The 16350-nt window shown below is 45.7% G+C and overlaps 1 protein-coding gene across 1 annotated transcript in view; it reads right to left on the bottom strand.

Annotated features, from left to right (window-relative positions):
- Window positions 1–16092, bottom strand: part of PLXNC1 (plexin C1) — a 223545-nt gene extending 207453 nt beyond the window's left edge. Inside the window, exon 1 of the mRNA XM_072655595.1 lies at window positions 14953–16092. Coding sequence (XP_072511696.1) covers window positions 14953–16032 — 1080 coding nt within the window. The 5' untranslated portion in view covers window positions 16033–16092. The remainder of the gene's footprint in view (window positions 1–14952) is intronic.
- Window positions 16093–16350: the final 258 nt, after the last annotated feature.

Raw genomic sequence — 16350 nt, 5'->3', positions numbered from 1 at the left:
GATCATTATGAACTCATGATCCTCAGACCATGGGTATTTTTTTATTAAATATGCAAGCACCCCAGAGAGTCGAACATGTAGAATTAGGCATGGTGTCTGCCACCAGAATGGAAAATTTCTAATATCTCTGTCTTCTTAAAGGGTCTTTATATTTTTCTACCCAGAGGCATTGGAGGAAAAAAAAAAAGGTTGCTAAAGGATGCTGTAGATCAATAGAGGGCTAAGAAATATGTCATTATAGGAGGACTTTATTGCCATGTGATAGAATGCATGTGAAAAATGTCTCCTAATAAGACAAGAACCCAGAGGCTAAAGGGGGAAAGAGTGGAATCGAAATTACCCTTCTCACCCATATCCCTATGTTCTCTTGCTTCGGTGTATTTCTCAATAATTGTAGTGTCTAAAATAAGCCTGGGATCAATCGCCCTGGTAAGCACGGTATCCATTAAAGGCAAGTTCATCTTGAGGCGAGTAACAACGGAATAAGATCATAGGATCAGAAATTTAGAACTGGAAAGGACCTTAGAAGTCAACAGGTCCAATCTTATTTGACAGATGAGGAAACTGAGACTTCTAGATATTAAGTATCAGAGGTAAGATTTGAACCAGGTATTTCTGATTCCAAGAACAGGAGACTATATACTACACCCTGCTGCCTAAGGAAGTCTACACCATGGTGTCAACCTCAAATGGAAACAGGGGCCACTAAATCACACACAAGGATCCCTGTGGGCTATATATTGACTTAGAAAAACCACACATGTTTATTTCTTTTTTAAAATTTATTAATACATCAATACATTAAAATCAGATCCAGACTACAAGGTTGGTGCCTCACCAGCCTTTCATTTGACACCTCTGCTCTCCATCAGTTAAAGACAAAAGCAGTTCAACTCCCTCCCAGCACCTAAATGGATAATGAAAAATGCCATGACCTCCAGCATCACCCCATCCCCAAATACAGAATTAGCAGTTCCAAGGGGAGTTTGGGAATGTTTTCTACCTTTGATCAGCCCTTCTTCCATCTCCAAAGACACAGAAAGGAAATCCCTACAAGATCTTCCATCTCCTAGAGAAGCCAAAGTTACTGAGGTCCTTGTGAAATACAGTTTCATTCCCACTTGTAATATTCATTGGTATGGAATATCAGCAGACACTCACAATTCACACAAAGTATGTGCCTTTTCCTGTACAACTTGCCATTTTCACTGTGAAAGTGACTTTTCAGGTAATGTCACTTCAAGTCAGATTCATGCCTTTCTGGTAATGTTGACACTACCTGGCAAAAAAGAAAATGCTTAGAGAAGAAAGCAGAGTAAGGGTCAGGTCTGATTGAAAAACTGATGATAAGAATATAGGATCATAGGATTTAAGGTCCTTATCCTATAGGAGTATAAGGCCGCTCCTAGGACTGGACCAATCCTACCGAGACCCAGACTAGTGAAATCTCCTTGTCTACCTTGTTAACTGACTGAATCAAGATTCAAACACAAATTTTTCAATGTCAGATTCAATGGCTTTGGAGTCAGATGTACTTAGTTCACTTTCTTGCCATGTACAGTCTTGGACAAGTCACTCAAACTCTGTGAGCCTCAGTTTCCTCACCTGTAAAATGACAAGAATTTACACAAGATGACCATTAAGGTCTCTCCCAGATTTAGATTTTGGAGACTATGATCATCCCAGTAAACCACATTACTTCCTGGAGAAGAAAAAATTACTTCCTTCATAATACAAACAGACAGGATATCTGAATATCCAGTTAAGCCCCTCAAAAAATTAAGATTACCCTCTCCAAATCATCTTTCTGGGGGTTTGAAAGGGGTTCAGAGAAACAGGGATTGTTAGATACACACCTGCCCTCCTCCTTCCCAACTTTCAATTTCACCAAATTATGGTAAGAATCTATTCATTTGTCACTCATTCAATAAATATTTTTTCAGTACATACCGTGTGCCAGACATTGTGCTGAGTTCTAGGGATGCAAAGAAAGGTAAAAGATAGCTCCTGTCCTCCCTCTGATGGAGGAGATAATATGGAAAGAACCATGTAAAAAACACACTATATACAAGATAAATTGGAAGGCACTTGGTTCCCATGGGGGATCAGGAAAGGCTGTAGAAGGTAGGATCGTGGATGAGATGGAAAGAATTCCAAAGATGGGAAACAGCTAATGAAAATACACTGAGTCAGGAGATTGTGTGTTTCCTGGGAGGACCAAGGAGACCAGTGTCAATCAATAAACATTCATTAAGCACCCACTATGTGACAGGCACCATCTGAAGTGATGGGGATACAAAAAAAGAGGTAAGAGACAATCTTTGTCCTCAAGAAGCTTATAATCTAATGGATCAAAGATGACATAGGGATATGGGGGTGGGGGTAAGGTGTAAGAAGACAGGAAAGGTAGAGGTTGGCAAGTTTGAAGGGCTGTGAACACTACAACAGAGAATTTTATATTTGGTCCTGGAGGTGAGTGGGAGTTTATTGAGTTGGGGGAGGGTATGTGCGCACATGTGAGAATTGTTAGTCCTGAGCTTTAAGAAGATGGCAGGAGACCACCTAGCAGATTATGGCCATAGTCCAGGCATGAGATGATGAGGACCTTCACGAGGGTGGTGGCAGGGTCAGGATAGAAGGGAAGGGGGTGTATACTATTTCAAAGATAAAATCAATATGACTTGGAAAGAGATTGGATATGGGAGATGGAGGGGGTAGTGAGAGTAAGGAGTCAAGGTTCTGACACCCAGGTTTTGAACCTCAGGAACTAGGAGGATGGTGATTCCCTTCACACTAATAAGGAAGTTAGGAAGAGAGGAGGGCTTGTGGGGGAAAGATAATGAATTTAGTTCTGGACTAGTTGAGTTTAATATGTCTATGGGACATTTAGTTCAAAATGTCCAATAGGCAGCTGTAGCTGGGAGATTAGAGATCTTCAGACATTGTTGCTGAGTTGTTTCAGTCATGTATTATTCTTTATGACCCCATTTGGGGTTTTCTTGGCAGAGATACTGGAGTGGTTTGCCATTTCCTTCTCCAGCCCATTTTACAGAGGAGGAAACTGAGGTAAACAGGGTTAAGTGACTTTCCCACGGTCACACAGCTAGTAAGTGTCTGAGGCTAGATTGGAACTCGGGTCCTCCTGAATCCAGGCTTGGAGCTTTATGTACTTCATCACCGAGCAGCCCTTTGGAAGAGCTTAGGGCTAGATAAGTAGATCTGAGAATCATGGACATAGAGATGATAATTGAATCCTGAAAACTGATAAGATCACCAGATGAAATAGAATATAAGAGAGGAAACAGAACAGAGGGAAACAGAAGAGAGGGAGATGAGAGAAGGAAAAAACTGCCACCATTGTTGGACTTAATTGCCTACTTTAGCTTATTCTGTGTGACTTTAGGTCAGTTCTCTACCTTGTCTAAGTCTGGGATTAGATTAGATGGTCTTTGAGGTTCCTTTCAACTCTAGAACTTGGACCTATCCCTAAGAGATTATCACTAGTCCAGCTTTCTGCAGCCCATTTTCTCTAATGGGTTTATTTGCCAGTCAGTGTGCTAATGGAAGATCTAGCACTGCCCTGTATGGCACTGTCCATGGACGGGAACGATGCCTCTCAGCAAGAGAGAGCCGCTACAGTAGCCAACTAGGAGAGACAGTCAGTCAGTCAGTCAAGAAGCATTTATTAAGAACTCTGTATGTGCCAGGCACCCAAGTGATTGAGATATAAAAAGCAGAAAAGAGTAGGTTCAGACCTTAGACAACCCTCAGGAGCCAGGAATGGCAGATCAATCAAAACCTGAAGCCCATTCAGTGAAAGTTTACAATAATGAGAAAGGGGGGCTCTAGCCAGAACTACTTTTTTTTGCTTATTTCTGTGAAACAAAAAAGAAACCCAAAAAGGCAGACTCCAGGGAGACCTGGAGACATGCACAAAAGGAGACTTCACACCTGTGGAGCTGAGCGAAAGGGCAAGAAGACCCCCTGTGGCCAAAGATTTATTCTTCCTCCCTTCTGGCCTATTTTCCACCTAGCCCTTCTCTGCCCCTTTAGGACTTAATCAGGAAGGCAGCTCTCAGCCTCCCCTGGCCAGTATATTATGTATAATTTATTTCTGAATGCCAGCCTTTGCTTGGCCCTGGAGCCTAACCAGGCTAATGCCTTCTAATGATGCTCGTCCTTTACAGACAAAATCCAATTTCGATTGGGCTTTTGGAAACTTCTTCATATCTGAAGTATTCTTTGGTTCTTTTTGAAGGTCCAATCTCCCCCTCTCCATCAGATGGAACTACAAGGTTTCAGGGACGTTGAAGCCAGACGAGAGAGAGAGAAAGAGAGAAAGAGAGAGAGAGAGAGAGAGAGAGAGAGAGAGAGTGTGTGTGTGTGTGTGTGTGTGTGTGTGTGTGTGTGAGCATACGCACCCATCTCAAGATCAAGATAGAACTATAAAAGCAGTCTGCACATACTGGAGATTCTCAGTTTCTTGTACAATCCTCTGAGTTCCACTGTCTGTATGAAAGGGCTCATTTGAGAGGATGTTTGTTAAATCCAGAATTTTTTTTTTAAATGGAGCCAAAAAGTCAAGATCAAGAAAAATACAACTTGTACAATTTTTTTTTGGTGGAAACAGCAGAAAGTAAAATTTGATCTCAGTATAGGGGTGGATGGGCTTAGGTGAGGCTTTGTGCCTCAGTTTTCCCATCTGTAAAATCAGGGACAGGGGAATCAATCTAGATAACCTCTAAAGTCCTTTCAGGCTCCGAATCTATGATCCTGTGACCTGTGAAATAGGGAGCTGGAGCAAATGATATAAAATTGTGTGGGGGGTGGGGGAAGGCAGAGTTGGATAAGTAATCTCTAAGGTCACTTCTGTTCCATGGGGAAAGCACAACACAAAGCCAAGGACAAAGGAAGGGAGGAGAAAAGAAGAAGAAAGATAAAGAGCAAGAGAGTCTGCAGGAGGGGTGAAAGGGTATATGGAGAGGGAAGGGAGGAGCTTATTTGGTATTTATCTCTGCTTTGTATTCACTTATCTGTACATATGTTCAATTCAATTCAACAAACATCTATTAAACCTAATGTATGCCAGGTACTCTGCTAAGTGTTGGGGACACAAAAAGAGGCAAAAAGTAGTCTCTACCCTGTACCCCACCCAGGTCAGGGCAATATGTACAATGGAAGGAATACTGGTTTTAAAGTCTGAAGACCAAGATTCAAATCCCAGCTCTATTATCAGCATGGTAGTAGTACATTAGAGGCAGTTTGGGGGATCAGTGGATAGAGCACTGGGCCTGGAGTCAGAAGACCTGGGTTCAAATCCAGCTTTATACTCTTACTAGCTGTGTGACCCTGGGCAAGTCACTTACCTCTGTTTGCCTTAATCTACCAGAGAAAGAAATGGCAAACCACTCCAGTATTTCCATGGGAACTGTGTTGTGTCCTTGAGGTCATGAAGACTCAGACACAACTTAACAACAAGTAGCACAATGCTTCTGGAGAGAGAAAGGTCTGGACTTAAATCCAACCTCAAGACACTAACTCTGTGACCCTAGGCCAGTCACATATTCTCTCTGTACCTCAGTTTCCTCATCTAGTCAAATAAGGGTCTTGAACTTGATGGTCTCTCCTGGTTCTAAACCAACGATTATACGATATATCGGACCCTGGACAAGTTAACTAACCTCTTTGTGCCTTAGTTACCTCATCTCTGAAATGAGAGAATTAGATTAGCTCACCCCTAGGGTTCCTCAGAACCCTAAATCTATGGTCCTCTGTTTTGTTCTTGACTCCTAAAGTCTACCATGGTTCCTTAAAAAGGATAGGACTTTAATGAATGCTCAGAGAACAACAAAAAAAAAAAACCCCAAAAAACAGGAAATAGCTAGCAAAGAAAGACACGATTCTTTGCCACTGAAGGTCTGCGCCCCCCCCCCCCCCCCCCAGCCCTTCTCTTGTCGCCTTTCCAAAAAGGAGCCTAGAATGTTATTCCCTTAGCCCATCCACACTAAGCGCAACACTGATAGCTGCTTCGGTGGCCTAAACTTTAGGCAAAGGGAAGCTGGCTCCAAATGTTGGACCCTCTCCATCCCAGGACTCCCCGACACTAAGGGGATTCTCTGGGTCTTTTCCCCCCAGAAACAAATCTAGCTGAAGCTCAACTTTATTCATACTCTTGGTTTGAGTCTCTCCAGCAGTTCATTCTCCACAGTTATTACCCTTTGCCTGAACTGGCTCTGAAGACATTTGCTCATTATTTCCCCCATTGTGATCCCACGGGTACAGCTCGTTTGCTGATGCTACATCCCTTTGACTGAAATCACCATTTTTACTTAAATAACGAGACTTTTCCCTCCTTGTTTTTGTTGGAGCTGTGGCTGGATTTTGTTTCTGCTTGCTACCTAACTGAGTAATTGGAAAGACTCAAGTCTGTCTGAAAAGGGAGGCAAAAGCTTTTCCGATTATTCCTCTAAGTCACTACTATATGGAAATTACTTTGTATTTATACTGTATAGAGTTTGTATTCACCTCTCTGTGACCAAGTGTATAGCCCCTCTTGCTCCCCAATACATGTCAACTCTTTGAGAGCAGGCAATGCTTGATTTTTGGTTCTCTATGCCCTGGCATACAGTAGGTGCTTAATAGATGCTGATTGTATTGAATCATATGTAAGTCCTTGAGGGAAGGAACTGTTACATTTTTATCTCTATATTTCCAACTTTTAGCATGGTGCCTAGTATACAGTAGGTGCTTAATAGATGCTTGCTGAGTAAGAAAGATAAAAAAAACAATAATAACTTACATTTCTATCACTCGTTAGGGTTCACAAGGCATATATATATATATATATATATATATATATATATATATATATATATATATATATATATATATATATATAAAATTTCATTCAATTCTCACCATATGCCAGTCAGGAAGACCTGAGTTCAAATTTGGTGTCAGATACTTACTAGTTGTGTGACCCTGGGAAAGTCACTTAACTCAGACTGACTCCAAAAAAAAAAAAAAAAAAAAAAAGATTCCTGAGTTCAACTCCTTAACAATGTGTGTGAATTTAGGCAACATTGATTCACCAATCAGTGCCTCAGTGGCCTTTTCTGTAAAACAAGGAGGTTGAGCTGCATGACCTGTCAGATCTAAGCTGCTAGTAGTATCTGTTGTACCCCAATCACTATAGTGAACTATCTTTCCAGTCTTCTTATACCTTATACCCCATCACATACTCTTTGATCAGTGACACCAGTCTCCTGGCTGTATCCTGAACGAAGACTTTCCATTCTCTTGACTCAGGGCATTTTCCCTGGCTGTCCCCCATGCCTGGAACAGTCTCCTTTCTCATCTCTTGCCTCCTGGTCAAGTCCCAGTTAAAAAAGGGGTCTTTCCCAATCCCCCATAATTCCAGGGCCTGCTCTCTGTTATCACTAATTTATCCTGTATGTAACTTGTTTGTAAATGGCTATTTGTATGTTATCTCCCCCAAGGGTCAGGCTCCAAAAGCAGGTACTATCTTTTGCTTTTTCCTTATATCTTCAGAGCTTAGCAAGGGTTCTGGCACATAGTAGGTATTTAATAAATGTTTGATTGCCTGATAAGTATACCAGAGCTATGAGTAAGGTAGTCATTAGGTAACTTACAACACCAGCATCCCTCAAAAATGCTAAACAGACCCATCTGGTTGGAGAGAAAACATAACTGTTTCCCCTTATTCCCAACTCTCTGTTTTTTGTTTTTTTTAAAGCTTTATTCATTTATTTTTAGTTTTCAACATTCACTTCCACAAGATTTTGAGTTTCAAATTTTCTCCCCTTCCCCCACCCTGACAGTAAGCATTCCGATTATCCCTTCCCCTCATCTGCCCTCTCTTCTGTCACACACCCCCCATCTTATCCCCTTCCCTTCTATTTTCCTGTAGGGTGAGACAGATTTCTATACCCTGTGTCCTATATATCTTATTTCTCACCAACTCTCTATTTTACAAAGTTATTGTGAGGTCCTAACCTTTCCAGAGAGTACATTCCATTTTAAATCATGATTTTTTTGTTACTTTAATTTTTAATACACTTTATTAATGCCCTTTATCATTATATCAAATCATTCCTTGCCCCCTCTTCAGATTGAACCCTCCCTTATGACAAAAAAAAACAACAAAAAAACCTTCTGGAGTCACTGCAGTTCATTAATGTCCCTTTTAAAATATGGCACCCAGAAAAAAAACAATATTCCCGATGTGGCCTGGCCCTGGCCAAACACAGTGGGACTCATATCCAGAGATCAGGACACTCAGCTTCTAATAATGTCACCCAAGACTGAGCTAGTATTCTCAGCAGCTGAGACATATCCACCCTTGGCTTCCATAAAGCTGGTTGAGTCACTAAAATGTCCATAAACTTCCATTTAAAGCTTTTCCTAGCCTCCCTCCAGAGTCCAGCTTTCCAAACTTCTATTTACAATCCAGCTCAACCAAGTTGCTTGTCATTCCTCGCACAGTACAGTAAAATTAAATGCTCAATAAATGGTTTTCATTCATTTCTCACCTCCCTGCCTTTGCCTAGGCAGTGTCCTCCTCCTCTCCTCCTATGCCATTTTTAAAATCTCTAGCTTCCTTCCAAACACAGCTCCTTCAGGAGGCCTACTCTGATCCCCTCCTTATTTTCTATTTAATTCTCTACATGCATGTTATCTCCCCACCAATAAAATGTAAGCTCCTTGAGGACAGGTACTGTTACATTTTTTGCCTCCGTATTGACATTGGCTGGCACAGTTCCTGGCACACAATAGTAAATACTTGCTGAATGAATGAATGCCATGCTCCAGGGAGAAGGCAGCTTCTAATCGTGACTATTTATAAACAAAATCAATGCTTATGGAATCTAGCTACCTCCTCCTAGAGACCTTCCCTGATTTCCCCTGTTATTAGTGCTTTCCTCCCCCTTGTAATTACTTCAAGGATACGTTGTATTTACTCTTACACTTGAGAGTTGTTTTCTTCCAGTAAAATGTAACTTCCTTAAGTAAGTGGTTTCCTTGTATTTGGACCTCTAATGCCCAGCATGGTACCTGGTACATCGTAAGTTAATAATAAATGGTGGTTGATTGACTGATTTGTTGGAAAATACAATCTCCTCTGAGTCTCCCCACTCTCTACTTGTACAACTTTTTTCTTAACTTTACATTCATCCCTGTTAAATTTCATTTTTCTGTGGGTTTCATCTGAAGAGCTTGTTAACCCAAATGAATCTCTAATTGGTAGTATGTGAGGGGAATAGATATGATGCATATGGAGACATATATATGTATAGCACTCAATTCTTCCAAGATTTATGCTGCCATTGGCACTGGTGTTTTTACTGATGGAGATGGACGTTATGAAATCACTGTAGCAAGAAAGATTGCAAAAAAAGGTCTGTGGCCAACATCAGGGTGATGGTATCACTCTGAATTAAGTCTTCTAATGAGAGCCAGTCCAGCCTTTCCATCTTGGAAGCACCTGCCAAAGCTTTTGTTCCCCTGCCTTTTCCTTAGAGAGCCCAAGATCACCTTTCTTGCTATATGTAGGACTTTTGATGGAGAACGAGACAGATGGACACAGATGGACACACAGACACAGACACACACACACACATATACACTCACACACACACACACACACAGAGTCAAGTGGACACAGCTAGATTATGAGCCACAAGAGTGGAGGGAGTAACCCTGTCACTAAGATTATGGATTCACTGAAGTTGCAAGATAGGGCCACAGATGTAGAAGGGACCTCTGAGATCATCTCATCTAACTCCCTCATTTTACAGAGAGGGAAAGTGAGGCCTGGGGAGGTTAAGGCCCAGAAAGCTGAAGAGTCTTGTCCCAGACTCAGGCAATGTCAAAAGCAAGTTCTGAACCTAGGTCCTTGATGCCAGAGCCAGAGTTCTTTCCACACCTGGAGATTTCTATCAAGAAACCCCAAAATATGGAATGACAAATAATGGAACTAGAGATAGAAGACCTGAATGGGTTATACTTACATCCTTGCTTACCAGCTGCCTGACTTTAGAGAAAGCATTTCATTTGAAAGGCAGTGTGTGTATGTTGGGAGAACGGGAGTGGACATGGCAAAGAACAATCATTTTGGAATCTAACCATCTGGGCTCCGTTCCTTGAATCTTTGGGCAAGTCACTTGACCTCTATGCCCATTCTCCATTCAGATGCCAAAGTGGGCATAAACATGTCTATATGTAAATATATGTATAAAATACACTCAAGCATATAAAGTCATAGCTCTAGAGCTGGAAAGTGGCTTTCAAAGGATCAGAGATGGAGAACTGGAAGAGAATTTAGGGGACACCTAGTCTAGCACTCTCATTTTACAGATGGGGAAACCGAGGCCCCAAAAGGCAAAGTAACTTACAAAAGGTCATAGACTGTAGGAAGATACTGTGGTAGTCTGGACTCTAAATCCAGCCCCCTTTCCACACAAAGACCTGCCTTTCACCTTGTCAGAAATGTGAATGATTTTGGCAAAGCTAAGATCCCTGCTCTGAGAATATAGGACTCATTAAAGGCTCTTGGCAAAGTGGGCAAGATGATGGGTGTGATGTTTTTTGTGCCCTTTCCCACTCAGTTCAAGCCTAGGGAACAGTGGTTCTAAGTTCCCTGAGGGCAGGGACAGCTGGTTTGTTTTCTAATCTTTAATTCCCTTCCTAACATCTAAATGCAGTTCCCAGTTAATAGGAACAGAGATCTTAGAGTTGAAAGAACTTTAGAGGGCATTGAGAAACATGAGGGAACCAAAGGGTCAGACAGGTTAAGTTACTTTCTCAAGCTGATACTTGAACTCGAGTCCTGTGATTGCCAAGTCCAGCACCCACTGCATCATTCACCTCCCCGGAACTAAGATTCTCCATTAGAGACTAAGACAGACCTAAACAAAACCAACTATCATCCTCGTGAAAACCATGGGATCATCTGTCTTTGAGGGCTCTGAATAAAAGCCCTTTTCCATGGGTAGTTCATGTACCCTGGTACATGAGAGGGAGGCCCCTTGGTCCACAGTAGATGAATTAAATTCCCCAAGCATTCATGGAATATCCACCACATGTACCAGGATCCATGCTGGCCTCAGAGGATCCAAAGACAAAAAATGAACAAAACTCACATTTTACTGGATGTGGGGTTGGGGGTATATGCATAAGAAGTCAAAACAAAATGTATGCATGAGTGGAGTCTTGAAGGAAGCTGGATGTGGGGGAAGAGAGAGAGAGAGGTAGAGAGAGAGAGAGAGAGAGAGAGAGAGAGAGAGGAGGGGGGGAAGAGAGAGAGAGGGAAGGAGGGAGAGAGGGAGGGGAAGAGAGAAGGGGAGACAGAGAGAGAGAGGGACAGAGCAAGTGCACTCTAGGCCTAGTAGCCAGCTAGTACAGTGACGCAGAGGCAGGAAACAGGACTGGGTTTCCCCAAAGCAGGACAGCTGACCAATGAATTCTCAGTATTAGAAAGGAAACCATTAAGCTTAAGATAATAAGCCAAATAAACAACAATTGCAAAATCAACAAAGCCTGTCATATACTGTGGTTTGGCGAACGTGGAAAAAGCAAGATAGCCCTTGGGCGTAAGAAAGAACCCAAGTCAATCTCCATTCCTACCCCCCACTCCCGGCCCCACCCCCCCAGTGCATTACTGTTCTGATTCCGATGCCTGTTCTGAAGACCGATCACTTCTGGAATCTATTTAGACTCCATCTATCAGCTTCAAGCCTCATGCTTGAACCACCTAGTAATTAAATATACTTTTCCCAAACGTGTTGGAACAGGAAAATAAAATCCAGGGCAAATGGGATCCAAAATGCCACCTGTTGGAGTAACAAGTACATAAAAAGGGGCAGGGGGGCACTCCATTACAGTGGGTCCTGTTTGGGCCCCACCTGTGCCTACATCCTACCATTTTTTTTTAATATGTTAGATATTTCCATGTGTGTTAGATTTTCCTTTCTTCACGAAAAGCACCACTTTTCATTCAAATTCCTCTGGAAATTCAATTCCATTAAAGCTTTTTAAGGCAACTTATCAGTGAGAAATTTACCTAAATGAAGATTAAAAAAAAATCCTCCGCCCCCACCTGTGCAGCCGGGATGCTATTGTTTGAATGAGAGTACATTACTTAACTTGGATGACAGGCTCACGGGGTGAGGAACCTGTCTTTCATACAAAAGCCCTCTGATTGGAGAAACAGGGAACTGTTCAACAAGTAACAACAGCACCAGGCTAAGGTACAAAGCCTGAAGGGCCCCATTTCAATAATTTCCCCAATTCAGCATTTGAGAAAGTTGTCCTGATCTCTGGGGCAATTTCCGAAGGATGACCCTCCAGTTTCATCAATGGGCATTTATTAAGCAACTACTGTGTCCTGGGTGGGTGGGGCGATACAAAGACAAAATAAAATACAAGAGAAGGCATGGAGGGAAGTGGCTTCACTTTCCTACTGCCACCCACCCAGCCACCCATCCCTTTAGACAGGGACACCTGACTCAGCTCATGTGTTTGGTTTCTTTTTTTAATTTCAAGAGCATCCAAGACACCTGCTAAGTCTGGAAGGGCACTAAGGAAGTCATCTAGAACCCAGTGGGTGGGAAGATGCAGCCAGGAGAAATGTTTTGGCTCCACAAGTCTACACAGCTGTCAGATGGCAAGAATTGGACGTCCAAAGTTGTAATCTGCTGGGGGCTTTCTAAGCCACTATGTAATTAACCCTAGAGACCAAGTCTGCCTGAGTCTTGATATCAGACAATATTTTAAGGGCCTCAAATCATCGGACAGAAATAGACAAGTAGATCTTTTGCCAACCTAGAGAGCATGAAGATGTAACACGGTGTTCAATATTAATTATGCTTATGAAACCAAGACATGACCATTTAGAGCCCAATGCACGTATTTAATTAGAAGCAAAACAAAACCAAAAACCCAAAACCCAACCCAGTAACTAAGTGGAGGGTCTAGATGCCCCAGAATAGTGGCTTCTTATTCTGATACAAACTAGGCATGCAAAGTTAGTGAGATATTTGAGTTTGACCTTTCTGTGCCTCAGTTTCTCCCATTAGGAAAACAGGGTTAAATATTACTTGCCAGTAGGAGTTTATAGGATCATAGACCAAGAGCTTGAAGGGATCTCAGAGATAACAATCCAACCTCCTCTTTTTATAGGTGAGGAACAACCCAGGTCATACAGGTGGTAATTATATCTGAGGTGGGATTTGAACCCAGATTCACTGTATCACATCGGACAGAAAACAATCTCTCTCTCAAAAAATTAAGACAATCATTTCTATACCTGGCAACACAACAAATATAGATTTAAAAATGAAGAACTGGAAGGAACATTAGCTAGTCCAACATCAATTTACATGTGAGGAAACTGAAGCCCAGAGAAGGCAAGCTTGCCCCCAAATCACAGGTAATCAGTGGCACTCGGGACTCCTGACACTAAGCCCCAGCCATCTTTCCAGTATCAAAAGGATACAGACTTACAGAATTTTAGAGCTGGGATGTATCTTTAGAGATCAACCAGTTTCACAGTCCCCTTTTACAGACAGGGAAACTGAGAGCCAGAGTAGCAGGAGGGAGATCTTTTCAAAAGGAGCAGTTTCCCCCTTCCTTCGAGATTCATTTTATACCAAAACAATGGGAACACCTGTAGCCTTCCAATTCTGGTCTTTGATTTCTGGCCAGTTATATAAGAGCATCAGCTCTCAGCATGCTACCCTCTCAGGATCTGTCGGCAGAGGAGATAATGCCAGCTGGTTGTGGACAAAAAAACCCTGCTACCCTGGAAGCATTCAAAGGTTCTAGTAATCCCCATCCACCAGCAGCTCTTGAACTGCTGCTACTCGATTTCCTCAGTCAAAGAAATGCCAATCTTGAGAGCTGAAGGCAGCGTCTACATTTGGAGCCCAAGGCTGAATCAGTATCAATCTGTATTTTGCCACAAGGGTAGTCCCTGGGAGACATCAGTCTTCAAAGCAGGGACTCGAGATACACATGTTGCAGCACACCCCCTTTTCTCTTACTCTTTTCACCCACAAGGCCAACTCCAGGCTGCCCCCCAGCTAGGTGCCCCCACTGCCTCTGCCATCCAAAAACTACTGAGAAATTCTCTTGACACGGAGTGTCTCTCGAGTCTCCTAGGGACTCAAGAAGGCCAGGGGCCTCTCCGAGGATATCAGCCTCCTCCTATTTCCCCCACTCTAGTCACCTCCTCCCCCCCCCTCACCGTCCCATTAGGATAAGCGATTAGAGGAGGTTCAGCACCCGGTTGGAACTTTTCAGTCCGAGCCGAATACCCCTGGGGGCAAATAAGGAATCTAACGATTCCCTGGGGACCAGAGCTTGGTAAGTATGACCACCAGTACACATAGGGCTTGGGCGTGACATGCATGTCATTTGCTTCCAAAGCCCTCCCACCCTAGGGCAGTGTTCTGGTAACTCGTCCGAAGCGAAGGGGAAAGGAGAGAGATGGAAGCTTTGACACGAGAGGGAAAAGGAATCACCAGTCAGACCCCATTTCCCTTCTCAAAAAGGCAGCAGGGTCCACATACAAATAGGCGGGAGGAGGGAGAAGGTGAGGCTAGAAAAAGAGGTAGGAAGGGTGTGCCCTCTCCTCTCTTACTCTCAGAACTGGAGAAAGCCATCCTCAGGCGGGCATTACAGGGAAACTCAATTGGGCAGGATCTCACAGGATCCGAGATCCCAAGCTGCCCATTCTTGCCCCCTTTTTTCCTCTCTTTAGGATGGGCATGAAGCCCTTGAAAAGGTAGCCCTGGCTGGCAGGCTGGCAGACAGGCAGGCAGGCGCAGGGGGTGGATGCAGAAATCCGGTGGCTAGTTGTCTCCCTCTCCCTCCAGCTGACTCGCGCCCCCGCGCCCCCTAGCACCGAGGCGCGCGCCCTCCCCGACTTACACAGTTCTGGTTGTCCGAGGTCTGGAAGTCCGAGCTGCAGGTCCGCGCTCTCGCCTGAATCTCGCTCATCCGGAAGAGGCAGAGAGCCGTGGTGGCCGGCGAGCGCCCGGCGCCCGGGGCCGGGCCGACCGCGGCGCTGAAGACCCCGGCCCAGAGGCCGAGGGGCTCCAGCAGGCTGGAGGAGAGCAGCAGGCGGCGGCCGTCGGGGTGGCCGCGGCCGCAGTCCAGGGCCACCTGTCCCTGGAAGTCCACCCGGGTGCTCTGCGCGATGCGGGCCATGGCGGGCGCGCGGGGGGCGGCTCCGCTCGTGTAGTTGTAGGGGTAGTAGGGGAAATAGACGCTGCCGTTCCAGAGGAAGGCGTCCACAAAGTGCAGGGTGCCTGCCCCCTTCTGCAGCTTCAGCAGCCCGTCCTCCTCCGTGAACAGCTTCTCGGTGTCCTGCAGCGTGATGGCAGTGTCCAGGTCGGACGCGGCCGGGCTGCACTTATTGAGCTCCTCGGAATCTGGCAGCACGTGGGTGGCCGCCACCGCCAGGTACCAGCGCCCGTCCTCGGGCGCCTGGTACACGACGCCGGCCGTCGAGCCCCGCGGGTGGCACGACACCACCTCGGTGCCGCTGCGCGGGTTGCTGAGGTTGAGGTTGGACAGGGGCCGCACGTCGCAGCGGCCGCGGTGGAAGGTCCAGCCGGTGAGCAGCAGCCCCTCGTCCTGGCCGGCAGCCGCCCCCTCGCGGTAGGGCAGCAGCAGCTTGCTGAAGCTGCTGGCCGGCCGGGGCCGCGCGGGGGGCGCCAGCGCCACGGGCTCCGAGCAGTTGCCCGCCGGGTGCTGGTGCAGGCGGGAGAGTTGCCTCTGGAGCGTGTGGTCCAGCTGGTGCAGGCAGCTGCCGCTGGCCACGAACACGCCGTGCCTGCGGCTGGCCGCCAGGGCCCCGATGGCTTGCTCCGAGCGCCACGGGGGCGCTCCGTTCGGCGCGGCCAGGGCGGACGCCCGCGGGGCAAGCAGCAGCGCGGCCAGGGGCAGCAGCAGGAGCGGCGGCGGCTGGGGCCGGGCGGCCCGGCTCTGCCTCCCGGAGACCTCCATGGGGCTTGGGCGGCCCCCGGGCGGCGGCGGCGGCGGAGACGGCTCAAGTGCGCGCGGAGGGCGGCGGGGGCGGCGGCGGCGGCGGCGGCTCCAGCTCCTGCGGCCGCCCCATGCTCGCGTCTCGCCGGGGAGGAGGAGGAAAGGCGGCGGCGGCGGCGGCGGCGGCTCGGGAGCCCGGGCTGGCAGCTTGGGCAGCAGCAGCTACACTAACCGTGCGCACTCCCCCTGGTTCCCTCCTCTCTCTCCTTAGCCGTAGAGTTCCTCTTTTCAGCGCTGGCGCTCGGAGGGAGGAGGAGGAGGAGGAGGAGGAGAAGGGAG

This window comes from Notamacropus eugenii, chromosome 3 (genome assembly GCF_028372415.1).
Source record: "Notamacropus eugenii isolate mMacEug1 chromosome 3, mMacEug1.pri_v2, whole genome shotgun sequence".
Taxonomy (NCBI): domain Eukaryota; kingdom Metazoa; phylum Chordata; class Mammalia; order Diprotodontia; family Macropodidae; genus Notamacropus; species Notamacropus eugenii.
The sequence above is the reverse complement of the archived record's forward strand: the minus strand, read 5'-3'. Positions and strand labels throughout refer to the sequence as shown.